The sequence below is a fragment of the Aquarana catesbeiana genome, linkage group LG07 (assembly GCF_042186555.1).
Source record: "Aquarana catesbeiana isolate 2022-GZ linkage group LG07, ASM4218655v1, whole genome shotgun sequence".
Lineage (NCBI taxonomy): Eukaryota > Metazoa > Chordata > Amphibia > Anura > Ranidae > Aquarana > Aquarana catesbeiana.
The window spans coordinates 80,165,507-80,181,265 of record NC_133330.1 but is presented as its reverse complement, the minus strand read 5'-3'; the positions used below and the strand labels follow the sequence as shown (position 1 = coordinate 80,181,265).

At 42.6% G+C, this 15,759-nt stretch overlaps 1 protein-coding gene across 2 annotated transcripts in view; it reads left to right on the top strand.

Annotated features, from left to right (window-relative positions):
- The window catches only part of VGLL4 (vestigial like family member 4), a 178,012-nt gene that overhangs the window by 91,312 nt on the left and 70,941 nt on the right, over nucleotides 1–15,759 (top strand). Inside the window, exon 1 of one of the 2 annotated variants that reach the window (XM_073592365.1) lies at nucleotides 7,978–8,561. The exons of the other annotated variant lie outside the window; for it this stretch is intronic. Within the exon in view, the coding sequence (XP_073448466.1) occupies nucleotides 8,480–8,561 (82 nt within the window). The 5' untranslated portion in view covers nucleotides 7,978–8,479. Of the gene's footprint in view, nucleotides 1–7,977; nucleotides 8,562–15,759 lie in introns of those variants that run through there. 2 annotated transcript variants of the gene reach the window in all.

Here is a 15,759-nt window from a genome sequence, read left to right as displayed (position 1 = left end):
TTGAGTTTACCAAATTTTAATATTGCAGAATATACAGCCTTCTGCTACATAACTAAGCTCCATTTCATGCTGAATAAATTATTATTGTATCTTAAATAGAAAACTATCTCTTAGATTTTTACTCAAAGCATTTTATTTAAAAAAAAAAAAAAATAAATAAATAAAAAAAATTGATTTAAAAAAAAATCCAATTTAAGTGTGTGTGTGTGTGTGTGTGTGTGTGTGTGTGTGTGTGTGTGTGTTTTGGCTTTTTTTTTTTTTTTTTTCCTTCCACCCTGGTTGCATCGTCTAAAGGAACACTTTATTAGAGAAAAAAAAAGTGTTCCTTTTAGACGATGCAACCAGGGTGGAAAAAAAAAAGCCAAAACACACACAGATTTAAATTGGATTTTTTTTAATCATTTTTTTTTTCCACCCTGGTTGCATCGTCTAAAGGAACACTTTATTTAATAGAGAAAAAAAAAAAAAAGTTGCACGCTGTCTTTAATCTCAATTTTTTTTTTTTTTTTTTTTTTTTTCCTGCTGCAATCTGCCTTCCTGGTGAAGGGTGGCTACATTAGGTCCCAAGATGGGCTAGGACTGAGTGTTGCAGTGTTGTTAGGACAATGCACGTGGCTGCAATTGAAGTTGCTTGTGCCAAACCAAAGTGAGAGTGAAAAGGAGAGGTTCAGAAGCTCACAGTGGATTTTACAAGGAGGCAAAAAAAAGAAAAAATCCAATTTATATCCCTGACTATGCTAAACTGCTATAAGTGGATATTTGGTTGCTATGGGTCACAGCATGCAACACCTTTTTATCCTTTGTGCTGCGTTATTAAATAAGGTTTTGTGGGTTTCTCCATAAGGCTATTAATTCCCACCAGTGTGATTGCTGATTTCGATCTTCCCTGTGATGACTCAACTGCATCTGTATAAACATCTGCAAGCTCTCAGTGAGGTCTCTTCCTAACAAACCACATCCTGGTGTGAGCAGACACAATAAAAAATCCCCTGTACTGCCGGCCAGATCAGCCCCTCAATCTCCGACATGATACACAATGTGCACTGAGCTCTGTGCTCTCTGCAGCTTGCTATTGCCACGTTTTGCATCACCCCCGGGACATAGATTTTCTTAGCTCCATACACAGGGGTCTGACAGTCATGTAGTGCATTTATCTTTGCCCAATGAAGAAATCATCTTGCATTAGTTGTGTCATTCTAGACACCTTGTGGAATAAGGTCACAGCTGAATATTGCTAAGTGGGATGTAACTAAGCTTACATTTGTCTGTTTTGTCCAGGGGGAAGCTATTTTAAGTAAATCAGAACAAGAATTGGCTAGACTAATAGATTTTCCATCAAGTTGGTAATTTGTCTTTTTTGGGGGGATAATAGTGCTATATTGGTAATGGGCAAAGGCAACTGTCCAATTGGTTGTAGAGGTTCGTGTTTAGTGAACTGACCCTTTAAAGCCCCCTGGTGCCTGACCTGTGGCCCAAGGGCCACATGCAATCCTTTTGGCACTTTGTGTGGCCCTCTGGGCCCCTGCAGATGCTAATCCATTTCCCTATGGCTCTGTTTATAGTAGTGATTTCTAGCAGTCTCGTGTATTATGTCTCCAGTCTGACTCCTGAAGAATGAGTCTCTGGCGGCCTCAGGGCACACTTTAGTCCCCGCATAACAAAAAACCTATCTAAGCCTAAAACATACATATAACCAGGTGTGTGTTTTTTTTTTTTTGTTTTTTTCCAGGCTTTCCTTTAATTTTTTTTTTTTTTTTCTCCTGGGGGTTCTGCTTGCAACGAGCTTATCTTCAAGGCTGACAGAGTTCACTCCCTTTAATGAATGTATGGAGAAGCAGCGTTGTCACCTTTTTATTTTGCTCTCCTGCTTTGGACTGCAAGCACCCCCCCCCCCACTTACCTCCAGGTGGGGGGGGTCTTTGTTTATGCTTCAATTCAGTGATACAGTGGATTGCACTGAATTTCTGACTAGTAGCATCAACGGGTATTTTTCTGTACTTGCAGGAAATTTAGTCTGGCTGGAAAAAACAAATGCAGCCACCATATCTTAAGGGTTAGTAGGATGCAATTATATAGTTGGTAAGATTGAATTAAAAACACCATCTGAGTTTGTTTTAAAGCGGAGTTCCACCCTGAAAAACATTTTTACATTATCAGTCCTTTACTAATATTAACAAACATTTGGATTAAAAAAAGTTACTCACCAGAACTGCCCTGTTGCTATGTGGTGGTTCCTAATCTGCCACTTCTGGCTCCACGGCAGTCTCAGTTCCTCCCTCGCCTGTGCTCCTGCGAAATGTGAGTCATCATTTCCCAGGAACCAATGGGCAGGAGTGTCAAATTGCGTTATTTCCCCAACAGGAAATGACGTGATTTAAGGCGGATCTATCTAGGTTGCTATAATGGGGCGGGACCTTCCTCCGTCACCGCCTGTTATAGCAACTTGGTAAACAATCAGCGCTACGGCTGCTGGAGCATCGCGCATGCGCGAGATCGAGAGGTGCATGCTGGTTTCCACATCTTTACTGTTTTGAACAGTAAACAACTTCTGCTGTTTTAAGGTTAAACCATTTCTCATCCAACTTCACTGTGAAGTGATTGGTCGTGTGTCATCTTAACCTGTTCAGTGAACCTTTTTAAATCACAAGCTGATTGCTGCAGTATCAGACCAAAGGTTGGGCAGGTTTTGTTTTGCTGACTTCAAAGTAAATTTGATGCGGCAGCCAATCACTTTCCCAGAGCTGGCAGCGGGGTGCCCCCCCTCCCCCCCAGCCAGCGAGGCAAATCAATGCCTTGATCTCGCATGCAAACAGTGAAACCGGAAGTCATGTCACTTCTGGGTTCAGATGCTACATTTACTGGTAAGTACAGTCCAGGGACACGGCTAACCAAGCTGATCTGTGGTTGGTTAGATGGATGAAGGGCAGGGGAGGCATTGGGGTTTTAAACCCCTAATGTTTCCATAAAGAGTACTTGTCACCTGCCCATTGCTATCACATAAGTGTTTATTAAATCCTTGTGATGGCAAACAAGTAAAAATAAATAAAAGTAAAAAAAAAATTGTAATAAAAAAAAAAAAGCCGTAACCCCCATTGCCCCGCACACCTGTGCAAACGCAAGCCCAGGGTTGCGCACACGCATGTAAACTGCAGTCGCACCACACGTGACATATCACTGCGAACGTCAAAATTAGAAAAATAATTCTAGCAAAGAGTTGCTAGTTAACTCTAAACTGATGAGCTGTTAAGGCTTTTAAACCGTCACCTTTGGAGTTTTTGGGCACCATCGTTTTTGGCCATTCACAGGCACACACAATTCTCCATTTACTCAATGAAACCACCTCTCTTCTATTTTAACTAAAAATGTTGCGTGTGTGTGTGTGTGTGTGTGTGTGTGTGTGTGTTTAATGCAAAAAAAAAAAAAAATTCATTATTTTTTTTCTGAAAATTTGTGTTTAATAAATAGTTGTGCAAATATGTGACATAAAACGATCACCTTTTTATTCTACAGGGCCTCTGCTTTCAGAAAATGTATACTATTCTAGGGGTTTAAGCAATTTTGTTGCCAAAAATCATTTTTGGTTAGTTTTGCTTAAATTTTTAATGTTTGCTTTTTAAACCTACTCATCTGTGTGTAGCTGCCTCACGTTGGTGCTAAGACCAGGAACTTAGTAATACCATGACAGTTGATCAGTCAGCTCTGTCCGCTCGCAGCAAAGGCCAGTAACTGTTGGTCATCTCTCTGCTCCTACAGCACTTGCTGGGGGGCTTGGCTGGGGAGGGGACAGGCGTGGCTGAGTCTGGCTCTTAGCTGTGTGCTAAAAGGTGAAGCCAGCAGTTAGGCAGTGGGGTGTATCCTGACAATATTGTCGGTATCCTTCTGGATACTGATCTTTGACCGCATCTGTTGGAATTTATCTCTAATGGCAGGTGCTGAAATTATACACTGAGCTGCGTTTTAGCACCCCCCCCCCCCTCCTTTTTTTTTTTTTTTTTTTTTTTAAATCCTTTTACCAAGGGTACTTGTTCATCATCCTTGCACACACATGTGCAAGCAGCCTGAATCTTCATCCCACATTCAGTAAGAGTTGTTTCAAATGTAACAATATGGCTATTCAATATTGGCCTTGTATCAGTAAAAGACGTGTTGCTTTTTTTACAAACTGCCTGCAGTCATAATGGCAGAAACACCGTATTATAGCTTTTTCATTGAAGCAGCAAAATACAATACACTTTATCAAACCAATCTTTTCCTTTGTTATACTGGATAGTTTGAGAGGTAATCTATTGTCAGTATTTAGTTGTATTCATTGCATGTAAGGCCAGTGTTCTAGCTAAGCTCTCACCATGTTAGACAATGTTCAATGGCTATAAAATGCCTCACTGACTGTGGGAAATCGCATGATTTCATTCCCGCGTGTCAGTCCCGACTTCGGGGGCGATTTCAGAGACATCTGTGCGGGTTTCTGCACAGATATCAATGGAAATCGCACCCCAAAATCTCCAAAAGTAGTACAGAAACTACTTTTGGGAATCGATGCGGCGCCACAAATGCCGGAAATTGCTGCCGATTTGACATGTTAAATCGCATCAGTGTGAACCAGGGCTAAAGGTGGAAACAGTTCTGAAATGATTTAACTCAATTTTTTACTTCACAGAAACCTGACATTTTTTACAGGGGTATGTAGACTTTTGATATCCACTGTGTCTTATAGCAGCTTTTCTTAATCTGTTTACCCCAGAGGAACCCTTGAAAATTTCAGGTCACAAAAACTAAAGCTAAAACCAATTTATTGGGGATCTGGGGAAAATACCCCTTTATTCTGACTTCTGCTGTCAAGGGGGCATTATTCCCACTAGCTACCAGGGTACCATCTTTACAGAGCTAAAAGTGGGTGTTTTGTATGGCTAGCTCTGCCAAGTGTTGGCCACAGAGTAAAGGACCCCTTGGACCCTCCAGAGGAACCCAATTTCAGAAAAGCTGTCTTGGGCTTCATGTACACCCTGCCTACAATAGCGGTGGGAAAACGCCCCAAAATTGTGCCATGTGTTTTTGTGGTTTCCTGTGGCCGGCAGTTAAAACGTTCCTATCCTGAATGAGATTTTTGTGTGTTCAGGAGAGGCAGATTGAGGCTCTCCTAACCGTAGCAGCTCCTAAACTATAATGCTGCATACACACGGTTGGAATTTCCGTCAAAAGTATGATGGGAGCTTTTGGTCAGATATTCCGACCTTGTGTATGCTCCATCCAACTTTTTCTGTCTGAATTTCCGCCAGCAAAAGATTGAGAGCTGGTTCTCTATTTTTCCGACTGAAAAAGTTCTTGACGGAAATTTCGTTTGTCTGTATGCAATCCGACGTGCAAAACACGCATGCTCGGAAGCATTGAACTTCGTTTTCTCAGCTCGTCGTAGTGTTGTACGTCACCGCGTTCTTGGCGGTCGAAAGTACAGAGAACCTTTGTGTGACCGTGTGTATGCAAGCCAAGCTTGAGCGGAATTCCGACGGAAAAACCACCTAAGATTTTTCTGACGGAAATTCCGCTCGTGTGTACGGGGCATTAGTCTTGTGTACATGGACACACAGGCTTTTATGGAGTTGCCAAAAACGCCTAAACTCAAGTTTCGGAGCTGCTGGTGTACATGAAGCCATAGACTGCCTGTCTAGTATGGGTCCTGTTACTGGACAGAAAGTAAGTAAGAAACTTCTCATTCCTGTCCCATTTGGCACCAGAGGTATCACAAAGACAGGAAGTGAAGGGCAATTTTTCCAACAAGAACAATGAAAAACCTGTCAGAGGTCATAACCCCCCCCCCTCCAATCCATCCAAAACTAGGGTGACTAAGGATAACTGAACTTTAAATACAAACTGCCTATCCATTCCAAATAAAAGCATTTGGCCTGCTGCAATCTTCTTTCCTGTGGCTGCATCTGTACAGTTGATCTCCAAAGACTTCTACGAGGCAGTCTCTAGTAGAGGAGATGGTTGGGGAGCTGGTTCCATAGACGTTTGTTAGAAATGACCATGCTGGTGTGGTCAAGATTTTACTGCTCCCTGACTGCCCACATAAAGCCTACAATACAGCCGGACTGGGCTGTTTACATGCTGTGATGCTTTGCGTCATGGCATGTTTAGTTGACAGATGGCACTGCCTTTCCAACTCGGCCATTCAAGCCCAGAGGGGGGTTGCACTGCAATCGCAAGCCAAACCTATTGTCGCCATAACCTGAAAAGCGATCCAATGCAGATCACTTTCTGAGAATGGTAAAGTGTGAGCTTAGCAAGGGGCGGTGCAAGCATGTTTGTCTACTTGGGTGAAAGTGCATTCTGCCAGCATCACATGAGGGGGCTCCTTTACCCTGACCACCGCCTTCTCCCTGGGCTCCCTAACCTACCTCGCACAGCCGTGTGTACCCCACCATTCCTCATTGTAACCTTGATGACAGTGGGCCCTGACCGCTACCAGCACACCTGGAGCTGCCCACTTTTCCACCCTCCTGCATCCTTGCAGGCCCCTTCTGACAGTGGGACATGCAGACCGCCCCACCTGCCTACATCTCTCGCCTTGCTGGTAACCTAGTAAACAGCCGGCAAACAAACTTCCACACTACACCCTCACCTACTGGGGGCAGCATGTAAGGCCTGCTTAGCCTAGGGATATCTTTAGTGGTTAACTCCAACATAGGACAAAGGTTTTAAGCGGACCATCGCTGGATTGAAATTTGGCCATTTCCCGCAGTGATTGGCTAAACTTCAATCCATTTATAGTAGAGATGCACTGGAATTTCGGCGGGCGAAAATGGCGAAGAAAACACGTGATTTTACCACAATTTTACTCTCAGCTTATGGTGTGTTTTTCGTAGGTCATGTGACTCAAGTCGCCTCAAAAAACAAAGCGGGTGCGTTAATATTTTGCTGCGTTTGCAATGCATTTCAAAGGAGAGGTGCGTCAGCCAGCCTGCCTTTCTCCAAGCTTTTTTTTTTTTTTTTTTTTTTTTTTTTAATGGACCAAAAATGCAGCAAGCAAAATTTTTAACACCGCAATAGACAAGTTTGAAGACTTGCATAGAATTTAGAGGGATACGTTTTTCTTGAGCCTTTCTTGCTGACAAATGCATATACGATAATTTGAATTCATGATATTAATTGAAAAGAGTGTGTGTGTATTACACTATATTTATGTTTTTTGTTTTTTTTTTTCTTCAATTAATATCATGAATTTAAATTGTATGCATTTGTCAACCATTATATAAATGATCTATATACATTTTTTCAGCCAAATGCTTCCTGCATTTTTGGTTTCAGCATCATAATTTCCATTTGATGCACCTCCTAATTTTATCGTGTGTTCCCATGCGAGAGTAGTCAGCCTAGTGAGTGACTCCTCCAACACAGGATTGTTGGAAAGTGCGCGTTCGATCAGCGCATGCAGCCAATCGTCTGCAGTGAAGGACACTGGAGGAGTCCTGCTGTCAGAATGCAAGGTTACAGCAGAGAGGATCTCTTCATCCACCTCGAATGTTGGCTGGGGGAATCCGTTCGGGGTCTTAATAAATAATGTATTATTATTATTATTATATCTGACCAAAAAAACTATGGTCCGCCTACGTATTTAACACACAACTGTAGATGTGATGTCATATTGTCCCAGCAGCACTATCGCACATGACGGTTGATTATAACCTATAATATAATTTATGAAATGTTATTGGCTCATTATCTCTGTTGTAAATAAAACAATGCGGTCCTTGCAGACACTTTAAATTACTTGTGGTAGAAGTTTGTGTTGCCACTTTTTCTAACTGCATGCTTTTTGTTTTTGTTTGTCTAAGTAATCCCTGACATGGGTCTACCTGTGTGTCTGGGCTGGGACCGCTCTGCTTTGTGTCACCGCCTGCTCTGACAACAGGCTCTTGTGCACAGCCTCCTCTTACAAACACTGAGCCTTCTGGAGGCCTATCTTGTTCTGAATGTCCCTGACATGAGACTCCAGGGATTCACTGAGCATGCTCAGCCCCACTTGCCTGCTAGAGAGAGGAAGCTGACTTACATTGGAGTCATACCAAGCATAGGCTGCATGTCAGAGCAGTGAACTTGCAGCGGGGCTGTGAGAACTGACTGGCTTTGTCCTTGACACTTTTTATTTCTCTTTTTCTATTTCCTCCAATACTCTGAAAACCTGCAAAACGTGAACATTCTGGTGTAGCCGGAGACTCCACAGCGTTGCCAAGGCACAACCGTCATCTCTTGCTCTGAACGGATTCCCTGACTTTTTTTTTTTTTTTTTTTCTCTCCTCTTAATGTACTTTTCTCGGCTTTTGTTGTTGGAGGCTGGGCCTTTCCGTCTTGTGAAATCTTAGGGAGAGCCGGGAGCTGATCCCAAGCAGTCTGCCTCCTTCCTCTGTCCGGTTTTCTGTTAATTTTTTATTTTTTTTTGGTGGGAAAGCGAGAAAGCTGGTCTTTCCTGCTAACCCGATAAATGCTGTTTATGAAGATGGATCTGTTGAACTACCAGTACCTGGACAAGATGAACAACAATATTGGCATTCTGTGCTACGAAGGTAAATACTCAGCCCCGCTTAGAACAGTTTTATTTAATCGTATGTTATGGGGAAATCTAGGGGAGATTTCAGCCTTTTTGTTTTTTTATATATTTAACATATTCAATTTTCGTTTTATTACAGTATAAATTTGTCTCGTAAACCTGTTGTACATTTATTCACTTTTACACAATCAGTTAAAAATCCCTAGGGAAAGTTTGTTTTTGTTTTTGTTTTGTTGTTTTTTTCTGTATTTTTTATTTTTTTTTTTACTTTTTATGTATTCTGTGTAGTTGGTTGCATCCTTCTGTGTGTTTTTTGTTTTTTCTCTATGGCTCGTTTTTGAGTTTTGACTGTTTATTCTATGTTCATGTTTAACCCCCATAAAATGTCTGTGTTGTGACCATGTCCAGGGATATATGTTGGTGTATGAGAAAAGAGACTTTTTAAACAAGGTGTCGATTTTTGTATAATTCTGTGATTTGTACCAGGCATTGTGTAAGCCGTCCTGTGTGCAAATCTGAAATGCATTCAGCATATATATATTACCGGATTGAGGCAAAAGGTTTGTTTCGCAGCTCTGCGAGAGGTCATAGATCACAATACTGAGCACAATCTCCCCTTTGTCTGGGCTCTAACTTCCTGTCCCGATCAGCCATTGAAGGATGTGTCCCACACACTAGTCCCTTGTGGAACGTACTATACAATGCTGTGCTGCCATATTTCCTTTTTTTTTTTTTTTTTTTTTTTTTTTAAACTTTGGAAATTTGCTGATGACTCTAGTTTTCACCTACTCTGTAACATTTGTATTTTCTTTGTGTGTGTGTTTCTCTTTGCTGCATAATTGTCCTTGCTAATCCTGGTTACCTAATTCCTTGGGAATTTTAATACTATTGAACTTTAGAAAACCGCTATCATGTTGCACTCTAAATTTTAACTATTTAATAATTTTAACTTCTCGTGTGTGTGTGTGTGTGTTTTTTTTTTTTTTTTTTCTTTTTTGAAGATACTACTTTGTATTCTCTATACAAGAACTGTTCCTAGTGTCTATGGTGAGATGCCAAACTAAATAATTAGATCTATCTATCTCACCATATAGACACTAGGAACAGTTCTTGTATAGAGAATGCAAAGTAGGGGGAATGGGACTTTATAGGTGCAATTAGTACAAGGACATACCAAATTTGAATAAAATAACAATTTGTTAAAGTTACAAGTGTACATAAAATGCATGAACAGCTTTATGGTCATTCAAGACTTGTTGTCACTCCTATGGTTGTTCTCAAATCTTAATCCTACATGTTTCGCCAAATGGCTTCCTCAGGGAAAAATGTGGTTTTGTGGCTACTTTATGAATGAACAAAAAGCAAATTGCAAACTGGAACAGTTGTTGCTTACTACTTTTGTACTTTATTACCCAGATGGGTCAGTTTCTGCAGCATAGTGATGACTACATAATTTTTATCTCATTTAATAGAAAACATCACTTTTTTGGATTAGACAAATAACTTTATCACACTGGTCTGAGGATTGCTATGGTCTTCAAATAATGTAATAGAAATGGGGTTTGCAAGAATGTTGTAAATGTGTTATACCAATCTGGTTTGCTTTTATACTATTAGATGAAAAGCAAGAAATTCCAATTTTATTCAGCAACCATGCTACTAAATTGCTAGTGATTGATTACTTAGGCCAGTGTTTCTCAACTCCAGTCCTCAAGGCACCCCAACAGGTCATGCTTTCAGGATTTCCATTATTTTGCACAGGTGATTTGATCAGTTTCGCTGCCTTAGTAATTACCACAGCTGTTTCATCTGAGGGAAATCCTGAAAACATGACCTGTTGGGGCGCCTTGAGGACTGGAGTTGAGAAACACTGACTTAGGTTATCAATTAATAGCTAAACCATTGGAACAAATAGCTCCCTGTGCTGTAGTGTGATCTCTTGATTCACCAGTTGAATTGATTGCTCCTACATGCTATTTGTGTAGCTAACACTTTCAGGAACCATTTGTTCCATCTGTTCTGCAATCCAACACTACACTTACTGGTTTATTGCTAGTATAGCGACCCTGAGCTACTAAAATTTGCCCCTGTAGCTCGAGCCTAAATAGACTAGACCTCATTCCTAAAACTCTACAGGAGTAGCTTTGGTGTAGTGGTTTTTAAAATGGCTTGTTTACTGGGATATGTCCATCATTCACTAGAGTGGACACTGTGCCGGGCTTGCAAACAGTTAAGTTTTTGCTGTACGTGCAGTTTTGGAGCAGGGGAATGGCCTGGTACGGAGGGGAATCAAGAGAGGCACCCGGCGAGTTTGGCAGTCGGCTTTTCATGCTGTGACCATATGCAAACACAGCTCAGATTTCTATACACATGCACTGCCAGTCTTTCTCTGCTCACTACTTTTTCTCACAGTGAACAAAAGAGCAGAAGTGGAAGAAGACTAGACCATTGGACGGTGTCAGAAGCTGGACAGGATTACTTCATATGGAGTATAAATTGCTGAAGATCTCCATACCTATTAGATTCTAGTAGTTTTTTAGTAGCGCAGCTGAGACCTCAGAATCTCCTGTTTGTTTGCATCACGTTGACCCGGGGTCGGTCTCGATTCTTCCACAATCTTATGCCACAATTCAGTTTTGCTGATGTGATTGTGAAAAGAAGCTAATGGTGTACAAGTTCAAAAATTGTTACTGGAGCAGCCCTAAGGCCCCATTTACATCAGTGTGGTTCACTTTAAACCAGCCAGCATTTCTCCAAGCTTCCCCCTTTCCAGAGGAACCCTTGAAATTTTCAGGTCTCAGGGAATAATCCCTTCTATGATTGGGCCATGGGGGGGGCTGATTGGGAAAATTACTTCTTACATCGGTAGTGGTCATTGGGAAGAAAGCCACCTTTGCAATCACGCTGCTAAAGGAAGTACCTGGTACTTCTGGGTATGGAGGAGCATGTGATTTGCTCCATGTGATGGTGCCGTTGCACACAAAGTCCTGTGTAAGCTACCACTCTAGTGACCTGGAACCTAAACAAGACACTTAACAGCTTGGAAGTAAAAGACAAGAATAAGATTACACAGAAGGGATTTATTTTATTAAAGTGTAACTGCATTTTTATTCGGCATCTGACCTGGCCATTTACCTCATCTGCTACTGCTTCTTTAAAAGCTTTTCTTAAATGAGCTGGTCCAGTGCTTGCTACCCTAGGTTTACTTTTCTCATTTGGCTCCATACCCTTGCAGGTTTCCAGGGGAGAGTCTCCCAAGTCTACATGCCCAGGCAGTCAGGGAGGACTAGGACGTGGCATGCATGTGCCGCACAGGCAGCTAGGGAGGACTAGAAAGGGGACGTGCATGTGTGGGGCACAGGCAGCCAGGAAGGACTAAAAGGGCGTGCATGTGTGGCGCAGGCAGGGAGGACTAGAAGGACGTGCAGGTGTGGCACAGGCAGGGAGGACTAGAAGGACGTGCAGGTGTGGCACAGGCAGGGAGGACTAGAAGGACATGCAGTTGTGGCACAGGCAGGGAGGACTAGAAGGACGTGCAGTTGTGGGACAGGCAGGGAGGACTAGAAGGACGTGCAGTTGTGGCACAGGCAGGGAGGACTAGAAGGACGTGCAGGTGTGGCACAGGCAGGGAGGACTAGAAGGACGTGCAGGTGTGGCACAGGCAGGGAGGACTAGAAGGACGTGCAGGTGTGGCACAGGCAGGGAGGACTAGAAGGACGTGCAGGTGTGGCACAGGCAGGGAGGACGGACTAGAAGGGGGCGTGCATATGCGGCCATGGAGGGACTAGTAGGGGGTGTGCATGTGTGGCACAGGCAGGCACGGAGGACTAGAAAGGGGCGTGCATATGCAGCCAGGGAGGTACTAGAAGGGGGCGTGCATGTGTGCCACAGGCAGGGAGGACTAGAAAGGGGCGTGCATGTGCGGCACAGGCAGACATTGAGGACTAGAAAGGTCCGGCGTGCTTGGCATAGGCACCCAGAAAGGGCGATGGGCCAGCATGCGTGGGTACTGCTTGGAATTATGGGACCTATTGTTCCAAAGACCAGTGGGTTGTATATAAAGCTATAAATTTGCAAGTTTGGGGAAATGGTGAAGAGCAACTCCAAGGCTGTACTTGCAAACACAGCAAATCATGTTTTTGAACTATTCTTGAATTAAATCATTATTGTCCTCCCCTCAACTGGCCTTTGAAAATCTAATTGTGATTTAAAAAAAAAAAATTGAGGCTTTAGTACTACTTGAATATTTCCTGACCTTGCACTGTGGTTAGTTACCTTGAGAGTTGAAATGCAGGTATTTATTAAAGCTACACACTAATTACTTTTTTTTTTTTTTTTTTTTTTTTTACTGGAGAGAAGTTTAGGTGTAGAATTAACTGCTCGGCAGCTGGAATGCTCCTGTTTAGTTGAGAAGTCCAGCTATTAAGATGTGTGCCTCTTTATCATATGACACGGTCCTGAGCAACAACAAATATCGGGTAACCGTATCGCTTTATGGAAGGCTTAATTTTAAAGCTCCCCTTGTTGACAGTATAAAACACCAACTTCCAAATTCCCTAGCCATACACAGCTGAATTGCTCCACCAATGACACGTAACCTCGAGTAATCTCCACCTGCTGGCTATTGTATTCTGATAGCCCACACCACTGGCTGTCTGAATACCCGATAGTTAAATGCATCTGATTGGATAGTTACTGTTCAGTCATTGGTTTTTAGCCCAGCTCCTTTCATTATCATACGTTTGGCCAGTTGGTGCCAGCCTGGCTACCCACAGCTTACATTTCAGTCGCTTTAGCAGGAATGATCAAATTCCAGCCGTATATGGCTAGCATTAGATGTTGCCGGATCCTGTGGTTTAGTTTTTCTCACTTGCTAAAAGACCTGTTTACATATGAGAAGTGCTGTATTAATAAATTGTTGTATTGTGGCCGCCTTCGCATGTGTGGAAACACAAGAAGTGCTTAAGTAGTACTTGTGTGCACTTTGAATAAAAAGTATCCTTTTATTTAAGGTTTCCTTGGAAACAATGCAGCTTGGCATGTTGGCCTCACAATTCATCTGCTTCCTGTACATCTAAACCTAAAACTGTCTGCATTTTTGAATGCCTAGGTGTGAATGGACATCAAGCCCAACCTGCCTGTTCGGAAATTTCTGAAATGTTCCCTTTTGTACTCATTCTGATGGGATAGATAGCACAACTTTGATGCTATGATTACACAATATATGGGATGTGTTTGCATACATGTTTTAAAAGACTATTCTACAATTGGCTCCATAAAATCCAGAATCTATGTAGAGTTTTCAGTACTGAGATTTCATTGCAGTCCTTTCCTCAGCCTGATCATTCAACCCACTTCTATAAGCCCAGGTCATCCTGAACCCACCTTTGTCTGATTGGACAGCAAAGTGACAGTGATGACTCGTCTGTCACTCTCCTTTCTATTTTTATCAGCATGCTTCTGTCAGTACATGACCTGAATGGTTCCTTGTACTGTCTCTTCCTCTCACACTTAAGCCCTGCTGTACAGGCACTGCAAGAGACTAATACAGGGTCAAATTCAGGTTCTTAACACCATTTGCTTTTTAAAAAAAGTACATTTATTAAAACTGAGTTCCACCCAAAAGTGGAACTTCAGCTTTTAAGCACTCCACTCCCGCATGTATTTTTTTTTTTGGGGGGGGGGGGGGGGGGTGGGACTGGGTACCTAGTTTTGACAGGTACCCAGCTCCCACTTTCTGTTCTTGCCGCCTAGGCGGTGACTCCCCTCCCCCTCCTGCCCTGCAATCTTCTGGGACAGGTCACCAGTCCCAGATTGCCTGGCCACTAAGAGCGCAGCACGACGCTTGCAAAGCCGCAAGCTGTCACAGCCGGGTGCCCACACTTGCAACAATGCTGGCGCTGCAGAGAGGCAGGGGAGAGGAGCGAGACTTTGGGCAGCCACATTCCTGGACTGTTGGGACAGATGAGTGTCTGTTTTAAAAGTCAGCAGCTACACTTTTTGTAGCTGACTTTTAATAAACTTGAAAAAGATTGGAACTCCACCATAATGTAATGTTCTCTACCTATAGTTCAGACCTCCCTCGTCTTTCTAGTTGTAAGCGCTGTAGGGAAATTCATCCTTAAAATTCACAACAAACTCTGAAGCCCTTGTCTAAGCCAGCTTACCTGCTCCTTCTCCCCCTCCCAGCGGTGACTTGGCAGTAAAACATAAGGCTCTGACTAAAACTACAAGCAGGCAGTCTCTTTAATGCAGAAGAGACTTGCAATGTCTTTTTTGCAATAAAACAAAACCTAACTTCCTGCTCAGTTTTCTGGAATGTACACTGAGCTGTGTATTACTTTTCAGGCACAGATCCTGTGTGCCAGGGTGACTAAACTTGTTAACAGGAGTTAAGCAACCCATGCCAGCTGATGAAGACTGCCACATCCCAAAAGAAGATGTAGGAGATGCTGGTGCGGGACCTCAGATTGTTGTAGGAGATGCTGGTGCGGGACCTCAGATTGTTGTAGGAGATGCTGGTGCGGGACCTCAGATTGTTGTAGGAGATGCTGGTGCGGGACCTCAGATCGTGGTAGAAGATGCTGGTGTGGGACCTCAGATCGTGGTAAAAGATGCTGGTGTGGGACCTCAGATCGTGGTAAAAGATGCTGGTGTGGGACCTCAGATCGTGGTAAAAGATGCTGGTGTGGGACCTCAGATCGTTGGAGAGGTAAATATTGTGGGCTTTAGTTCCCCTTAGCTTTTCAGATCCCATGAGAAAGCCATCTGCAGTGGCACACTTGTGAAGTGGCCCTAAACCACAATCTAAAAGTGGACAGGAGACAATACTGCCCCCTCCTGAACGTCATTTTTTGATGCCAAGAGGGCTTTTTATATTGGAGTGCTCAGCCACAATCGCCATAGAATTGTTTTAGCATGTGGTTGTGGCGCAGTCCTATTGTCTTTTAATTTGCATGTTTGGCAAGCGTAATGCCTGAAGGACACCGCATGCAAAGTTATCCTGGCACATCACTCTTTTCTAACAAAAAAAAGTTTTTAAAATCGTCACATAAATTAACACTATTTATTCGACTAAAAATAAGATTATGACTAAAACTAAATTGTAATTTAATGTAAAAATGAACAGTGGTTATATATCCATATGGCTAAATCTGTCTGTAGTGCATGTTCAAACCTTAAAGCCTATACACGCTATCAGAAAATCGGACGAA